Raw genomic sequence first — 15,823 nt, 5'->3', positions numbered from 1 at the left:
AAATCACAAGAAATATGATCCTATACCTACCCAACAACTGCACACAAGGCATCCTTGAAATATTTAACTCAGCTTTGGCAAGTGGATACTTCATTGATGCATTTAAAAACGCAAAACTCATATTCATACCGAAACCAGCCAAAGACCACACTCAAGTAATTAACTACAGACCGATTTCCCTACTCGAAGTTATAGGAAAACTATTTGAAAAGGCAATAAACAAGAGAATCAGAAAACACAGAAGCGAAAACGGACTACTAAACCCCAGACAACATGGATTCACTGAAAAAAAGGGAACACATACTGCACTAGCCATAATCACGGAAACGTTAGCCAACAAGAAAGCAGAAAGAAACCAAGTCAACATTGTATTAAGAGACGTTAAGAAAGCGTTCGATAAAGTATGGCACCTAGGATTAAAATTCAAACTGCTTCAATTAAATCTTCCAGAACCAATAGAAAAAATCGTCTGTGACTTCCTAGACGACCGCACGGCACAAATACAAATTGGCAGCTATATAGGACCACCCATAAAACTGAAAAGTGGAGTACCCCAAGGCAGTGTCCTTTCACCCACGCTGTACAATATCTACACAGCAGACCTACCAGAACCAGCTCCCTACAGTGAATACATAAGTTTTGCAGACGATATCACACAAATCATCACATACCCGGCAAATCAACAGCAATAATGGCACAACATACTGCCAACGCAATAGAGAACATCAACCAGTACGAAAAAAAGTGGAAGATACAAACGAACACCAACAAGTTCAAAATAATCCCAATCGCTAAAAGGAAAAAAGACCCCATTATAGTAGACAACAAAGTAATTCCATATGCCATGGAAGGCACTGTCCTAGGGCTGAAGATAACAACAAAAGGCTACAAAACATTCATCACCGAAAAACTTGCAAAAACCAGAAACATGGTAATTAAATTAAAACGCTTCAGAAGCCTGTCAGCAAAAAACAAGTTAAAGTTATATAGAGCCTTTGTCCAATCCCGACTAGTATATCCACCAATTCCCCTACATGCAATAAAACAAACAAACATAAAGAAACTGCAGATAATTCAAAACTTAGCCCTAAGGGATGTATATAACATCAGATATCCTGACATAGTCACCAACCGTCAACTACACCAACGAGCGCAAATAGAACCCCTAAACGTTTACCTACACGAACACTCAAAAAGAATATGGACAAAGTTAGAAGAAATAGAGCCAGGACCAATCAAAGAATGGATGGAAGAGACAGAAGACGGAAGAAGAGAACACTCGTGGTTCCCTCGCAGTAAAAGAAGAGCCCTAGAACCCACACCAACTCCACTCTATTGAAAGATGCAACGTTACCCCAGTGACAACCTTGGCAGCCCTACCACTTACAACATTAGATCATAAAAAGACGGGATGTTCTTAGCAGAAACACAAGTACCTGCCCTAGACTCCTCACCATTGGCTAGGACATAAGACCCGAAAATGTAAGGCATAAAATTGCAATATTTGCTAAACATACAAACACCTGACATAAATATAATACCTAAGACGAAAATTAGCTGAAACACAAACATGAGAAAACAGAAGCACTTGGGTTGAGCCCCAAGACCTAGCATTCTACTACTATTTTCCAATTTCCTCGCTTTTCTTCTGCACTATCCACCAACCCCAAGTCCCTCCAAATTCCACCATTATTCTTCAAGTCCAGTTCCCGCACCACCAATCTACGCACCTGCATCAAGATTTCTTCATACTTTACTTCACCCATCGATCGATCGATCACTTCTACTTAGTTTGTACTCACCCCTGAAGATGTGAATCACACAGCGCTTGGGAACTTCGTGTTTTCTTTTTTCCTTGTGTTTATCAGCATATATATATATATATATATATATATATATATATATATATATATATATATATATATATACATATATATATATATATATATATATATATATATATATATATATATATATATATATATATATATATCTATATATATATATATATATATATATATATATATATATATATATATATATATATATATATATATATATATATATATATATATATATATTTTAACTATTCCTCATTATGATTGTAGGGTTACGTGAGATTAAGTTGTCTAGCACTCAGGATGGGATGGATGGAAACTCTAGGTGGTGGTTGTCTTATATAAAATATATTATATACAAGACAGTCTGGTGCTGGAGACGCCGTGTGGTAGAAGGCTTGCTCAGAGACACGTTCGGTGAGTGGCGTGCTTTTGGAGGTATCTGTGCAGGAGCTTCGTTAGAGGAGATATTTGCGTGTTGCTGTCCTCCAGGTTGAATGAGAGCTGGGCAGCGAGGGCTTTGCTTGGAGGAGGTGTTGCGTGTTCAGGTTTCCAATAGAGCAGAATGAATCTCAGGGTCGGTCGGTGCGGAGAGAAGAGCATTTGCTCTGAGGGGTGCAAGAAGGGTACTGTACAAGGTAAAAGTCAAGTGGGAAATAGGAGGAGAGGGTTAACAGCAGGTGGGCTATCCACCCTGCGGAGACAAGTTTTGTCTTCCGTCAGCAGTGCTGCATTAGAGGACTCATGCGGTTAGGGAAGGCCGGTCAGCCAAGCTAAGCTAAGTTGTTCTGTTGATGTTTCCTTGGGGCATATTATGATGGGGGGGTGTCCTCCAGGTCCTTGTGGCGCTGGAGGGATGATCCCCATCTTTTTCGTTTTAGTTTTTTATTGTGGGTGTTTGTGGCCTTGAAATATTTAGGTCTTTGTTGTTTATTTGTGGGGTCCCTCAGGTCCTTGGTGACTGGAGGTTGTGCCCATCTTTGGTTCCTTTTTAGTGTGTATATAGAGGCTCTGGTTTTCGTTATCATTTTTCTGCTTCTAGGCCACCATCTGTGTGATGTGTTGTTGTTTTCACTCAATTAGTTGGTTTAGTATGGGATCCTGTTCTTGTGGATTTTTCCCATGTGCATTTGCTTGGGTGTGTATTCTGGTGTTGTAGTGGGTCTATGCCGTGTTCTGTGTGTGTATGTCTTGTGCTGTTTGTGTACTTATGGTGGTTGGTGTTTTGCCGCTCTCTTCTGGGGGCTATATTTGAATTTCTTACTTAAGAATTTAAGTTGATTTGTTCTTGCGATTGTGTTCAGAGGTATCGGAGGGTATTCTAAGTGTGGTCTGATCAGTGCTTTGTATAGGAATTGCAATTGCGTGTTGGTGTTTAGTGGCTGGCGGAATCTTCTGAGCTTTGTAAGTTGTGATTTTACTTATAGCTATTCTTTCATTGATGTGGGGATTATTCGTTTCTGTGGTTATCTTGTGAGTCCTAATATTTTTCCGTTGGCATATATGGTATTTGTTGGTTGTTGACAATAATAGGGTAGGGTTTGTTTTGCGATGTGAATTATTTTGAGTTTTTGGACATTGGTTTTATCTATTTCTCTACTTGTTCCTAATGGCCATCATTTGTTTGGATTTTCCTGGGTGCCTGACTATCTGTGTTACATCATCTGCGTATGCTATATATTCTGATTGCCGTGGTTGCGGCATCTGCTAATAATACAGTGTATAATGTCGGCGATATATTACTGCCTTCCAGGGGAATCCACTATATAGAAGGTTAAAAGTTTGTCTAGATGGTTGTCGATGATTAATTTGGCCTTTCTGTTGTCTAAGAAATTGCATAGTAGTGTTGTGATATTGGTAGGGCGTATCCAATTTGATTATTTTCAACTTCAGTCCTTCATGCCAGACTTTATCAAATGCTTTTGACATCTCTTAAATTATATTGCATTGGTCTCTGTTGTTTACAGCATTGCAATTGATTCGTATATTAGATACTTGCTGTGTTGGTTCCTCGATTTTTCCAGCCGTGCTGGCTCAGGTTATATTTGTTTTCTTGGTCTAGAAAATTTCTGAGTCACTGTGGTTGACTATTTTTTCCAATATTTTCAGGTGTTTCCAGTAGTGAAGGATGGGTCTGTAGTTTTGCTTTGAGTATGGTTCTTTTCCTGCTTTCAGGATAGGTCTGATTTTGGCTATTTTAAATTTGGTAGGGAAGAAGCCAATTGCAAGTGGGCATTGTATATATTTTTAAGCTGTTCGATCATAGACTGAGGACTGTTTTGTAGTACGATTTATTAATTTGAAAACTATGCCAGGTGCTTTGTTCTTAAAGCTTGCTATTGTTTTTTTTCAATATCATTTTGAGTTAATGGAGCAATTATTGGGTTATTAATGTTTAATGAGTTGAGGTTGATTTTCCTAAGTAGGTTTCCATTTCTCTGTGTTCTGGCTCAAATATATTCCTAGTTGCCTGTTCTGTTTCTTGGCAGAAGCTTCTATTGTCTTCGTCACGTTGATTCTGTATATGTCTTTCCAGTATTCTCTAAATATTGGTTCTTTATCGTGTGGTTCTGTTGCCTTTCTACCGTTTTTTTTTTTTTTGTCCTTTATGTAGCTAGTTTCTTCCAGATTAGTTCCCATTAGGTTTTATTTTTTCCAGAATGCTTTTTTGATTTCTGTAGTCTGCTTGTGTATCATGGATCAGCTTGTTCCATGTTTCATTAATGTTTGTTCTTTACTTATGTCTTTCGGTTCTTCTTTTTAGATTCCTGTATAATATTCTGTTGTCATTGCTCACCCAGTATTGTTTTGTGTATTCATATAGATTGGTGAATCTAGTTTTGGATCATTCCCTTCATATATTAATTGTGCATGTGGTAATGTACGGTATGTTGTTTTAGGGATGTTGTTTTTCATTGCTGTTGTTACTTCATTTGTACCATGTGTCCAGTGTTATGTCAATCTCTGTTATTGTCTTTTGTTGTGTAGTAGTGTTGGTTCGTTATTTGCTAAGATCCGATTAAAATTTTTTCCCAATTTTGCTCTATTAGTGAATATCTTGGGATTGATGGAATTTTGTATCGGGGATGTGAATAAGTTGCTATCATGGGTAGATGATCACTGGTTGTTGTAGGTCCAGCTTTTAGATGTACGTTTAGATGGTGATGCCTATTGGTTAAAACATTGTCTGGTTTCCCAGAGTTACCGGCTGATACGTAGAGATTGCGAAGTCAGGCCCAGTGTGTTATTGTCCGTGTTCGATGAGCATGGAGAATTTTTCCTCCTGGGTTTCTAATATTGTGTCAGGTTGTGTGTTTAGCATTAAGGTCTCAATGAAGTATGCTGGATTGTTTTGCCTCATTAGTTTTAAGATGTCCCCTGTAGGGAATATTGGCCTTCTGAATGTTAGACATGAAGTTCCAATAGTTATTGGGCCTCTTGTTGTATTTATTTCGGCTGCAAGAAAGTTACTTTGAAAGTTGTTAATGATTTTGTATTGTATGTTGCGTTTTATAGCTATTGCTATTCCGTCATGTAGTTCGTCGTGTATGTTCATTTGATGTACATGGTAGTTAAAGATCTTGATTTTGTCACTGTTTTTCCGACCATGTGCGTTGATAAGGATGATGTCTGGGTCTATTGTGCTGTATATGTTAGTAAGTTCTGGTTTCCTCGTCAGAGTCCAGGCAAGGACGTTGTGTTGAATTATCTTTAATGATTTGTTTTGAATAGTCGTGGATCCCGAGAACTTGGTGTAGGGTGTTTGCTGGCTCGTGTATCTCCTGGCGAGTGTCTACTCCTTTCCTCCTTCAATCCCGTTCTGATTTTCTTAAACTTAGTTATATCTACTCTTTCAATTTTATTGTATTTGGTGTTTATAAGTCCTGCATTTATTAACTGGTCTATGTAGGATTCTTCCACCCTATCATCTTCGTAGGTGAATTTGACTGTGCCTTCCTTGATTTCCTGCAGAAGTCTATCATTTGTTATTGTAGGTGGTGTGTTGACTGAGTAGAAGCGGATGCCGATCTCATTGCCTAGGTCTGCTGGCTGCACATCGCTTGGTGAAAATGGGGGGGGCACGATGGCCAGAGTGGGATTCTTTTCTTGATTTCGCTTTGGTTGGGTCAGCTTTTGCAGGTTGTGGTTTCTCTGTTTGCTGAGTTGTGGAATCTGATGATTTGCGGTGTGGTGTGACTGCTTGGGTGATAGGGTCTATTTCCATGACGTTTTCTTCTGTGCCTAGTTTGGTTATGTGCTCCTGTGGTTTGGTTATTCCCAGGCTACTCTCGGTGACAATTTTAAATATTTCTGTTGAGGGGGCGTCGTCTGGGAATTTCACCTCCGGCAGATTGTTTGCAGCAAACATTTCCCTGATCGTTTTTCCAAAGGTTCCTGGTTTTGCGATGTTGTTGATGTGTGCATGAATGATACTGGTTAGAATTGTGAATGGTAATCCTTCGCTCAGATTAAGGTATGTAGGTTGCATAAGGGGGTTTTCTTTCGCTTTCTTCAGAACTTTGGAGGTGGTATCTTGCAGCTTTGCAATTGCTGCATATGTCTTGTTAGGGTCTGTTTCTATCTTCTTATTTGTCTTTTCTTTTTCTCTCAGATTCCTGATTATTTCTTTCCTTATGGGACAGCGTGCTGCTAGTGTTCGGTGGTCCCCATTGCAGTTCAGGCATTTGGGGTTATCTTTATTGCTACATTCTCTGAATGTGTGGCTCTCTGCTGCACATTCGGAGCAGAACTTCTTATCTTTTTGGAGACAGTTTATTGCTAGATGATTGTATTTATCGCAGTTCCAACACGGTGCTATTGCGTAAAATTCCTCCTGCTCAATTTGTTGTTTTGTCAGATGGTAGTGGGAGATACAGAGGCCATTCTCTAGGGCTTTTTGTGCCATGGAGATCTCTCCAAACCTGACCTTCATCATGGTGGGAGCACCAGGCATCAGCACCACCTCCTCAACTCTGGCCCATGGGTTCTTCTCTTCTATTTTGTTTGCAATGTAGCTTGGTGTTTCTTTCAGTATATTTTTGTCTACCCTTTTAATTACTACGGATTTTTTTGCTCGTAGTTGTGGTGGTATTACTGTTTCAAATCCTCGTTCTTTTAATTTCTTTGTTGAGTCGGCAGAGAGCATATTGTCTACATCCTTTTCTTCCAGGCACAGGACTATGAAGGAGTCCTTTGTTTCGATCAAGGCGGCGAATTTGATGTTTAACTGGGCACATAGTAGTATGCCCAGTTTCTCCTTGCGTTTTTCGGATACGCCCCCCAGGAGGGAGCGTACCCGTATCCTGTTTCCAGTTGTCCTAGTCATTTGCTTTGGTCGTTCTCCGTGGCATCAGTCTTGTTGTGGTTTTACGGAAGTTACAGGCAGCCTACCTATTCCGGGCGAGCAACCTAAACACAGGAATTACAGCACTCCCCACCGCCACTTGCTGGTCGAGTGGTCGTGGAGTGGTTCCTGTGTCACTCACCCAGAAGCCCCGTTAGGGGAACCTATTTCCCTATTGTTGGTGAGTGCTCACTTATAGGCGTGAGCTTAAAGTATACCTATTTCGGGTGGGGGGGGGGGAGGTGGATTAAGGATTGGGATCCCCTTCCTAGGTGGACCCGCACGATCACGGTTTCCCAGGAAGGCTCGGCGGAGGGATGGGTTCTGCTCCTACCCCCTTTCTTGTTCACAATCTCCTTCAGTGGAGGTGAACAGTTACAGGGGGGACCCAAGGACGAATACACCTCTAGGGTGCAGGTCCCCAGGCCAGAGCGAAGAAGAAGGAAAATCAAAGAAAAGCAGCCACTGATGCAAGTAACACCAGTGGGATCGCGGCCCAAGTCCGCTGCAGAAAGCCGTTACAGATCTCCCAATCAGGGCCGCCTCTGATCAGGAGTCACCCCTGATGAGTGGGGAGGCACAGAAATGGCGTTGTCTGGAACGAGCTTCCCGGGTGTGTGAGTAATGGTGGTGAGGTGGTCGTTTTCGTTCGGGTCGTCAACGGTTAGAGACAGGCTGGCAGGCTTTAGCAGTGAAGGGTCAGAAGAGAGGTCCGTTCACGGCGAAGGCTGGCTGGCGAATGATGATTGAGAATGAATCTCAATGGAGAGACTGAGAGCTTATATACACAGCAGCCGGAAGTAAGCCCGTGAGAACTCGCTGGTTGTTGGACTCCCTTGCTAGGGCAAGCGTCGCAGGTGGCGACCCCTCTCGTGAGAAGTTCGCCAGTTGCTAGGATACTGTCGCATTGGAATGCGGCTCGGCTTGTAGGGGAGAGATCCACTACATGATAGCCAATAAGAAATCAGCTAGGTAACTTTTGGCCAATGAGAAAACAGTAAGGTTACTTTTAACCAATAAGAAAACAGCACGTAACTTGTAACCAATAAAAACCGTGAGTCATAGGGGAGAGTGGTTTGCCTTGGCTTTTATAATTACGAAATTGTTAAACACAACTGCTTAATTGCTTAGTGATGACGTCATCCTTTAACCGAGGCTCTTTACTTCTCTTATTGGTTAAATATTCCCACGTTTTTTTTTCATTAGCTTAAAATTACTTGAGTTCAGTATCTAGTCAAGAGATGGCGTATACAGCGTACATGCACTGTTCGAGATTCCAGCGTTCGATAAGTCGTGTTATTGTGACGGAATGGTTATGCTTTCACGCCTTTTGAATACAACATCGAGGAAAACGTACAAGTCTATAGATAGATACATCGAAATGCGCACCGTGAAACGTCAACAAAGGCTGTGAGTGAGCTCTCCCTACAATTCCCAATTCTGATGAATTTAGTGAGACGACTACCTTCAGTCTGTTTAGAGAACTACAGTGGAGCCTAGTTGTAAGCACAGTGTCGCTTGTGAAATTTATAGTTGCTGGACTTAGACAATATTTTGGATAAAATATCTGGACTTTCTGCTTGGACCCTCTGGTCGGTTATTTTCGCATCTGCGCATGCGCAGTGCGAAGAGCGTGACGTTGTATGACGTGATAGTGACGTCGTTGCCTCTCCATCTCACCTGTGACCGAACACAAGCATTGCACAATGCCTGAGGAGAGCGGTGGGCAGAAACCTATGAAGGCTTTGGCTAAAGAAGAAAAGATTGCCCTACTGAACAGCTTAGAAGATGACCTGAGGCTTTTAAGTAGCGAATCAGAAGCAGACGATCCGCAGCCAACAACAATAAAAGTGATAGACAATTTTCAAAAGGTGATTTAGTAAGAAAGAAAAGAAGAGTCGGCGAGAGTCGGCGAAGAAAAGTGAAGGAAGCGACAGTGATGAGATCATGAATGATAGGAAGAAAAGGACGACACACACAGAAGGAAGCAGAAAGAATTCAACTGGGAATAAAACACAGCAGGTCTTGACTGAATCCAACACCCTTCAAGAGTCAGACCCCAGTGATTATGACAGTGACGGGAATGTTTCTATGGGAAACACTAGCCACAGTGGAAACAGCAATGCCATGGACCCTATCACCCTGCCCTCTGCCAAACAGACAAGTAAGCTGAATCTCCACTTTCCCAAGGACTCATTAAAATCCGTCGAGGATCGGTTTAATTGGATGATGAAGTACTGCAGACAGCATGGTCCCAACATTCAATTCCGACAAGGTAAGAACCGGAACTTTATCAAGTGTCAGACTGCTGAAGTCTATGAATTCCTAAGTACTGTTGGCTCTGGGGTTGCCCTAGTGCCCCGCCCCCCACCCCACCCCCACCCAGCAGACGCTGATGAATGTTGCCACATCCTAGTGAAACGATTCCCCCTATATGCTAACATCGAAGATACGTGTGACTTTAATTCTATTATACTCAGTATACGTTGACATTACCGGGGAAACACTCCACAAGCTGCTGTTATTGTCAAGTGGAAGGGAAGGGTATGTCCAACCACTGTGGAAGCCCATCCAATCCTTCCACCACTTTATACAGAACCCTATCATCCTGGGCCTGCATTTTGTGTTATCTGCTCTCATTGGGGTCACACCTTCACTGCCTGCTGCCGACCTGATCGTCCTAGATGTCGCTTCTGCTCACGTAACCACAACTCCGCGGCCTGTGCGCAGAAAATCAAAGACCACCTTAATAGGGGTGGTGTGGGCTGAAAAGGAGTTCCAAAGGCTGGTTGCACGCGAGGTCAAGTCAAACCCAAAGGCGTTTTACCGCTATGCAAAGTCGAAATTGAAAACGCGAGTAGGAGTATCAGACCTGAGGCTTGAAGATGGTAGTTACGCAGATTCTGACCAGGATAAAGCTGAGGCATTGAACAGCTTCTTTTCCTCAGTGTTCACAAGAGAGGATGCAACTAACCTTCCTGCGTTTGAGGACAGACGGTTCGACACAGCACTGACCCACATTGTGTTCACAGAAGAGGGTATTAGAAATAAACTGTCCAGGCTAAAGGTCCATAAGAGTCCTGGACCTGACATGGTGCATCCTAGAGTGCTAAGGGAGCTGTGCAACGAGCTTGCAGAGCCCCTGAAGATTCTGTTTTGTAAATGCCTGGATGAACAAATGGTCCCCAGTGAATGGAAAGTGGCTTATGTGAGTCCTATCTTCAAGAAGGGCGATAGGCACTCCACGAACAACTATAGACCGGTGAGCCTGACCAGCATAATATGTAAAGTACTTGAGAGTATTATCAGAGATGCAGCGATGGAACATCTACTACGAAACAACCTTGTAAAAGATTGCCAACACGGTTTTATGCCGGGGCGCTCTTGCTTGACACAATTGCTCAAGGTATTGGATATTTGGACCCATATTCTAGAACGGGGTGGTAATATCGACAATATTTACCTAGATTTTGCCAAGGCTTTCGACAGTGTACCCCACGAAAGGCTGAAAATCAAACTGGAAGGGTACGGAATTCGGGGAAATGTCCTAGCGTGGATAGAAGACTTTCTACATGACCGCAAGCAATGTGTGGTGATTAATGGCACGAAATCGTCATCTGTACCTGTAACAAGTGGGGTACCGCAGGGTAGTGTATTGGGCCCGCTGTTGTTTGTTTGTTTCATAAATGATATGCCTGACGTTGTACACTCCTCCATACAAATGTTTGCCGATGATGGCAAGTTATTTCGGGAAATTAAGAACCAAGCGGACTGTGAAGAGCTGCAGAAGGACCTCTGTGGGCTCCAGGAATGGTCGAAGGAATGGCTGCTGAGATTCAATGTCACGAAGTGTAAGAGGATGCACCTGGGGCGTACCAACGGTAAGGAGGCGTACCATATGTCCCAACGGGATGAAGAAAATGTACTAGTTGAGACTGTGTGTGAGAAGGACCTAGGTGTGTATGTTGACAATGAGCTGAAGTTCTCGGGCCATTGTGAGAAGAAGGTAAATCAGGCAAATAAATTATTGGGTCTTATAAGAAGGTCGTTCAGATATCTAGACGGTCCGTCCCTCGTGACGATCTTCAGGAGTGAAGTGCTTCCCCATCTGGAGTACTGTCACCCCATCTGGTCCCCGAGATATGCTAGGGACTGTCAGTTGGTTGAAAATGTTCAAAGGAGGGCCACCAAACTGGTGCCTGCACTTCGGCATCTCAGCTACCCTGAGAGATTGGAGCGCCTGAACTTGCCTAGCTTATACTACAGACGGGCAAGGGGGGACCTAGTTGAGGTTTATAAGCATCTCAGGGGGCACTACTCAGTTGAGTGTCCTTACTTGGAGCTGGCGGACGCTCGCCCCACAAGGGGTCACAGCTCAAGATTGAAGAAGCCGCAAGTCCAGAAAACCGTGAGGGCAAACTTTTTCGGAGTGAGGGTTGTAAACTCTTGGAACAATCTACCAGAGAGTGTTGTGACGGCACCGAGTGTGAGCTCTTTCAAGAGAAGACTTGACCAACACTGGAGCGGGTTCAGGTACATTCAGGAGCCGGTGCATGCCCAGTATTTGCCAACAGTGCGTGACAGAGACGTGACCGATCGCCCGGGCGGCTAGCGAGCCGACCTTTTGGTGAAGAATATAAAGGAAAAGAGACGTGACCGATCGCCCAAGCGGCTAACAAGCCGATCAGTGGCGAAGAGGATAAAAGTAAAAGTAAAACACAAACAACTGAATGACGATCTGACTTCCCCAAACACCCTGAGGGCAAGTGATCCACTGTTCTTCAAAATAAAACAAAAACACTAATCATTGACCATATCAAAGCTGCACCAATTTAAATATAAGACATTTATTATCAGATTCCATTTTGTTTATCAAGATTTCGCTTTGCCAACTCGGACTGGCATGTGCGTGGATGACATTGCCAGATCTCCTGCAGGTAAGCGGCGGGAGATAAGCAATGTGAATTAACTCATTAACCTGTAGTTGTATACTTTCACAAGCTTTAGGTGACCTCTCGATGACCTGCGACAGTATTATACATAATAACTCGCATTGCCCCTGTACATTATACCCAAACCTCCCTGGCTCTCTCTCTCTCTCTCATCTACGATACAGCCATCACTCACCAGCGAAATGTTAACCTCGTAATATCCAATAAAGCTAAGATTCAATCACTATTATCAGCAAACACGACATTGCTGTAGCTGCTGCTACCAATAATAATAATAATAATAATAATAATAATAATAATAATAATAATAATAATAATAAGAATAAGAATAAGAATAAGAATAAGACGAAGACGAAGAAGAAGAAGTCTATATAAAAAATACATCCATATAAATTATATTCCAACACCTTATGACTGACCAGCATCACCTGCAGCCTAAGTCTATATCTTCTATATAAAAACATCCGTCTCCTCACACTACCGTTTCTATGGCGTGTCCACAGGCGCATCAAGTCACCATCCCTCCCTGAATACAACACAGGTACTCCACTCACCAGTTCACTACTTGTCATCAATCCTTTGTTGACCCCTCCCCCCCCACACACACTTAAAGATTCCCTCTTCCTCTCGTCTTATTGTGTTCCTCCAAGAGTATGTTTATCTCAGCCGTGTCAGTCAGTAGTTGTAAAGTTATATATGGATGAGAAGGTAAACAACTATTATACCTCTCGGGGCGTTATCTTAAGTCAAGGGTGAAGGTGATGACGGAAGGTACATTATCTGTGGTCGTGTTCGGATGTGTGTATAATCTCGTTTTATTATTTTATATTTTATTATATACAGGTCAATGGAGTAAACATGGAAGGGAGTCGAACCTGAGACTAAGATTTTGTTGACGACCAAAGATGGCATTGAAGAAGCTCAAAAAATAAATGGTTGTTGTTGTCATTTCTGAGTAGAGCTTTTGACCACACTCTGTACTATATTGTTTAGACGCAGTGATAGAGAGATTTAAGACACATGGCGGAGTCTAGCACACATATGACTGACTTACAGGAAACTTTACACCCAAGATTAAGGTTTGCGAGAGTGAAATAAACCTTTGTGGGGAGCTGATATGAAGTTTGTGTTCATGATGGTTACACTGTGATGTGGGCGTGTGATGTGGGCGTGTGATGTGAGCGTCAGATTAGTGGTGTTTACGAGTCAAAATGTGTGTGTGTGAGCGTGTGAAACATCTTCGCATCTTACATCATCAGCATCACTCCCACCACCTCCACAGCACAAGATAAACACCCTCACCCTCACCGTCAGTACACGAACGTTTGCTTTGTACAAGGACTAATGCACAATTCTTTAAGGTGTTACCAAATTTTCCATCATCAGTAACTAATGAGTATTGAGAGTAGGCATTACCAAGCAGTAATTAACTCTGTGGCATTAATCGACTGTGTTTATCAGGTAGTTACTATGTTGGACTTCGCCTCATCAGGAAAAAGATTTTATCACTTTATTTTTCATTGGATAATGTCAGCCATCACTACCCCCCACCCACCTCTTCCACCTACCCAACACCCTCCTCCACCCCCCGACGGTGATAGGTACAGGTAGACCTACTGTCCCCCACCCCCCCGACGGTGATAGGTACAGGTAGACCTACTACTACTCTAATAATCTCTGCTCACATAATCAGGTTATATTAGATGGTGTTCTTACTGTCCGGGATAACTAATGTTTATAAGGCGAGTTCTTCAAGAGAGCAACAGCCCACAGGAGACTCGTCCACTGGGAGTATAGATCTTACTGTACAACAACTATCTCGTTAACTTGGGCGACTTATTCTGTATTTGAATGACTTTTTAATTTATCTGAGATTTAAGTACTGTGGGTGACAACGTGACTTAATAGGCATGTAGTGTGTTCTTAAGTACTGTGAGTGACTCAGTGGCGTAGCTAGAGTGTAAGCCGCCCGGGGCGGCCCTTGAGTTTGCCCCCCCCCGTGCCCCCACAAAAAATACATATTGCACAGTGACTCACTCTTATATATATATATATATATATATATATATATATATATATATATATATATATATATATATATATATATATATATATATATATATATATATATATATATATATATATATATTAAATAGTTTGTGTACCATTATAATATTACTGTACTTTCACATACTCAAATATAGTATGCTTTAAATACACACCAAACATACTTAAACTTTATAAGTTTCCTTAATCCTCAACAGGTTACAGGTTGTGTGTGTGGCGGGGGGGGGCGCATAGCAAGGGTGTAGCTCATGACGTGGCCGTGATGATGTGGGTCAGGTGTTAGGTCAGACACGACAAGGATTAACTTGCCGCCGATACAAAGGGATGGATTAACGTCTCCAGTAGCTGCAGATATGGGTGATGAGCAGACCCAAAAGTGCCGCCCCCCAAAAGTGCCGCCCGGGGCGGACCGCCCCCCCCCTAGCTACGCTAGTGGAGTGACTTATGCTGTACGATGTTGACTCTTAAGAACCAAGGGTGTGACTTACTCTGTATGTATCCCTCCAGGTGACACCAGACCTTGCCCAGCGGCCAGAAGTAACTGGTGTCACGTATGGTAAAGGGTATTGGCCCAGTGATAGTCAAGATGAGGTCAGCGACTGACATGTTGAGGATGAAGTGGTTGACGGAAGTCCTGAGCAGTAGGCGGTTCTTGAGGAGGATGATGATAGTGCACAGGTTACCCAACAAGGCCACCAGCACCACCAGCGTCACGTAGGTCCATCTCACCGTCATTTCCCAGGTCGGGGTGTAGGTCAGGTTATGTTTATCAGTATAGTTGTAGTCGCTGAAACAAATGACGTCATTGTCCTTGTACCTGCAGCAGGAGTCATTACACACTATTTTCGATACTTGACTCAGTAAATAGGTCACATCTTCAATGGTAAGGTTATGATGTTTGCGATCCGCCATTATATCTGGTTTGTGTAGCAATTTACAATGTCATATATGTTGGGACAATTCGTCACCGTATGTGTGTCACACCATCTTGACAGCTGTCTAGTTCAGCGAGATGATGTGATATCTTCATGACCGCCACAACACTCGTATATAAGAGACCTCGTATATAAAGTGGAATTGATTTTCCTTCTCGTTTGTTGATCCCTATTCTGAAGGTCACTACTGAAGTGTTTGTAAGTCATATGACTTAATCTAGACGTCACTTGTGAAGTATTTATGTCACTCCACTTAATCTGGATCACTTGTGAAGTATTTATGTCACTTCACTTAATCTGGACGTCACTTGTGAAGTATTTATGTCACTTCTCTTGATCTGGACGTCACTTGTGAAGTATTTATGTCACTTCACTTAATCTGGATCACTTGTGAAGTATTTATGTCACTTCGCTTAATCTGGACGTCACTTGTGAAGTATTTATGTCACTTCTCTTGATCTGGACGTCACTTGTGAAGTATTTATAAGTCACTTAATTGCTACTTAGCTCAACCTAAGCATCACTTCAGAATATTAATAAATCGTATCACCCAACCTCACATACACGTAGGCAAACTCTCGCTGATATCAAACATTCTTAGCTCCATGGAAGACTATAAACAAGAACCTCTCGATCTTAACAAGTTTTCCACGGCAGTAACTGGCGGTGGGGCGAATGAGTTAGCGC

The 15,823-nt window shown here is 42.5% G+C and overlaps 1 protein-coding gene across 1 annotated transcript in view; it reads right to left on the bottom strand.

Annotated features, from left to right (window-relative positions):
- LOC121861560 (substance-K receptor-like) overlaps window positions 1-15,823 on the bottom strand; it is a 34,919-nt gene extending 19,096 nt beyond the window's left edge. The window contains exon 1 of the mRNA XM_042359439.1: window positions 14,690-15,823. Within this exon, the coding sequence (XP_042215373.1) occupies window positions 14,690-15,113 (424 nt within the window). The 5' untranslated portion in view covers window positions 15,114-15,823. The remainder of the gene's footprint in view (window positions 1-14,689) is intronic.

The sequence above is a fragment of the Homarus americanus genome, unplaced genomic scaffold, assembly GCF_018991925.1.
Source record: "Homarus americanus isolate GMGI-L3 unplaced genomic scaffold, GMGI_Hamer_2.0 scaffold24260, whole genome shotgun sequence".
In the NCBI taxonomy this organism is placed as follows: domain Eukaryota; kingdom Metazoa; phylum Arthropoda; class Malacostraca; order Decapoda; family Nephropidae; genus Homarus; species Homarus americanus.
This window is presented reverse-complemented; position numbering and strand designations above follow the sequence as displayed.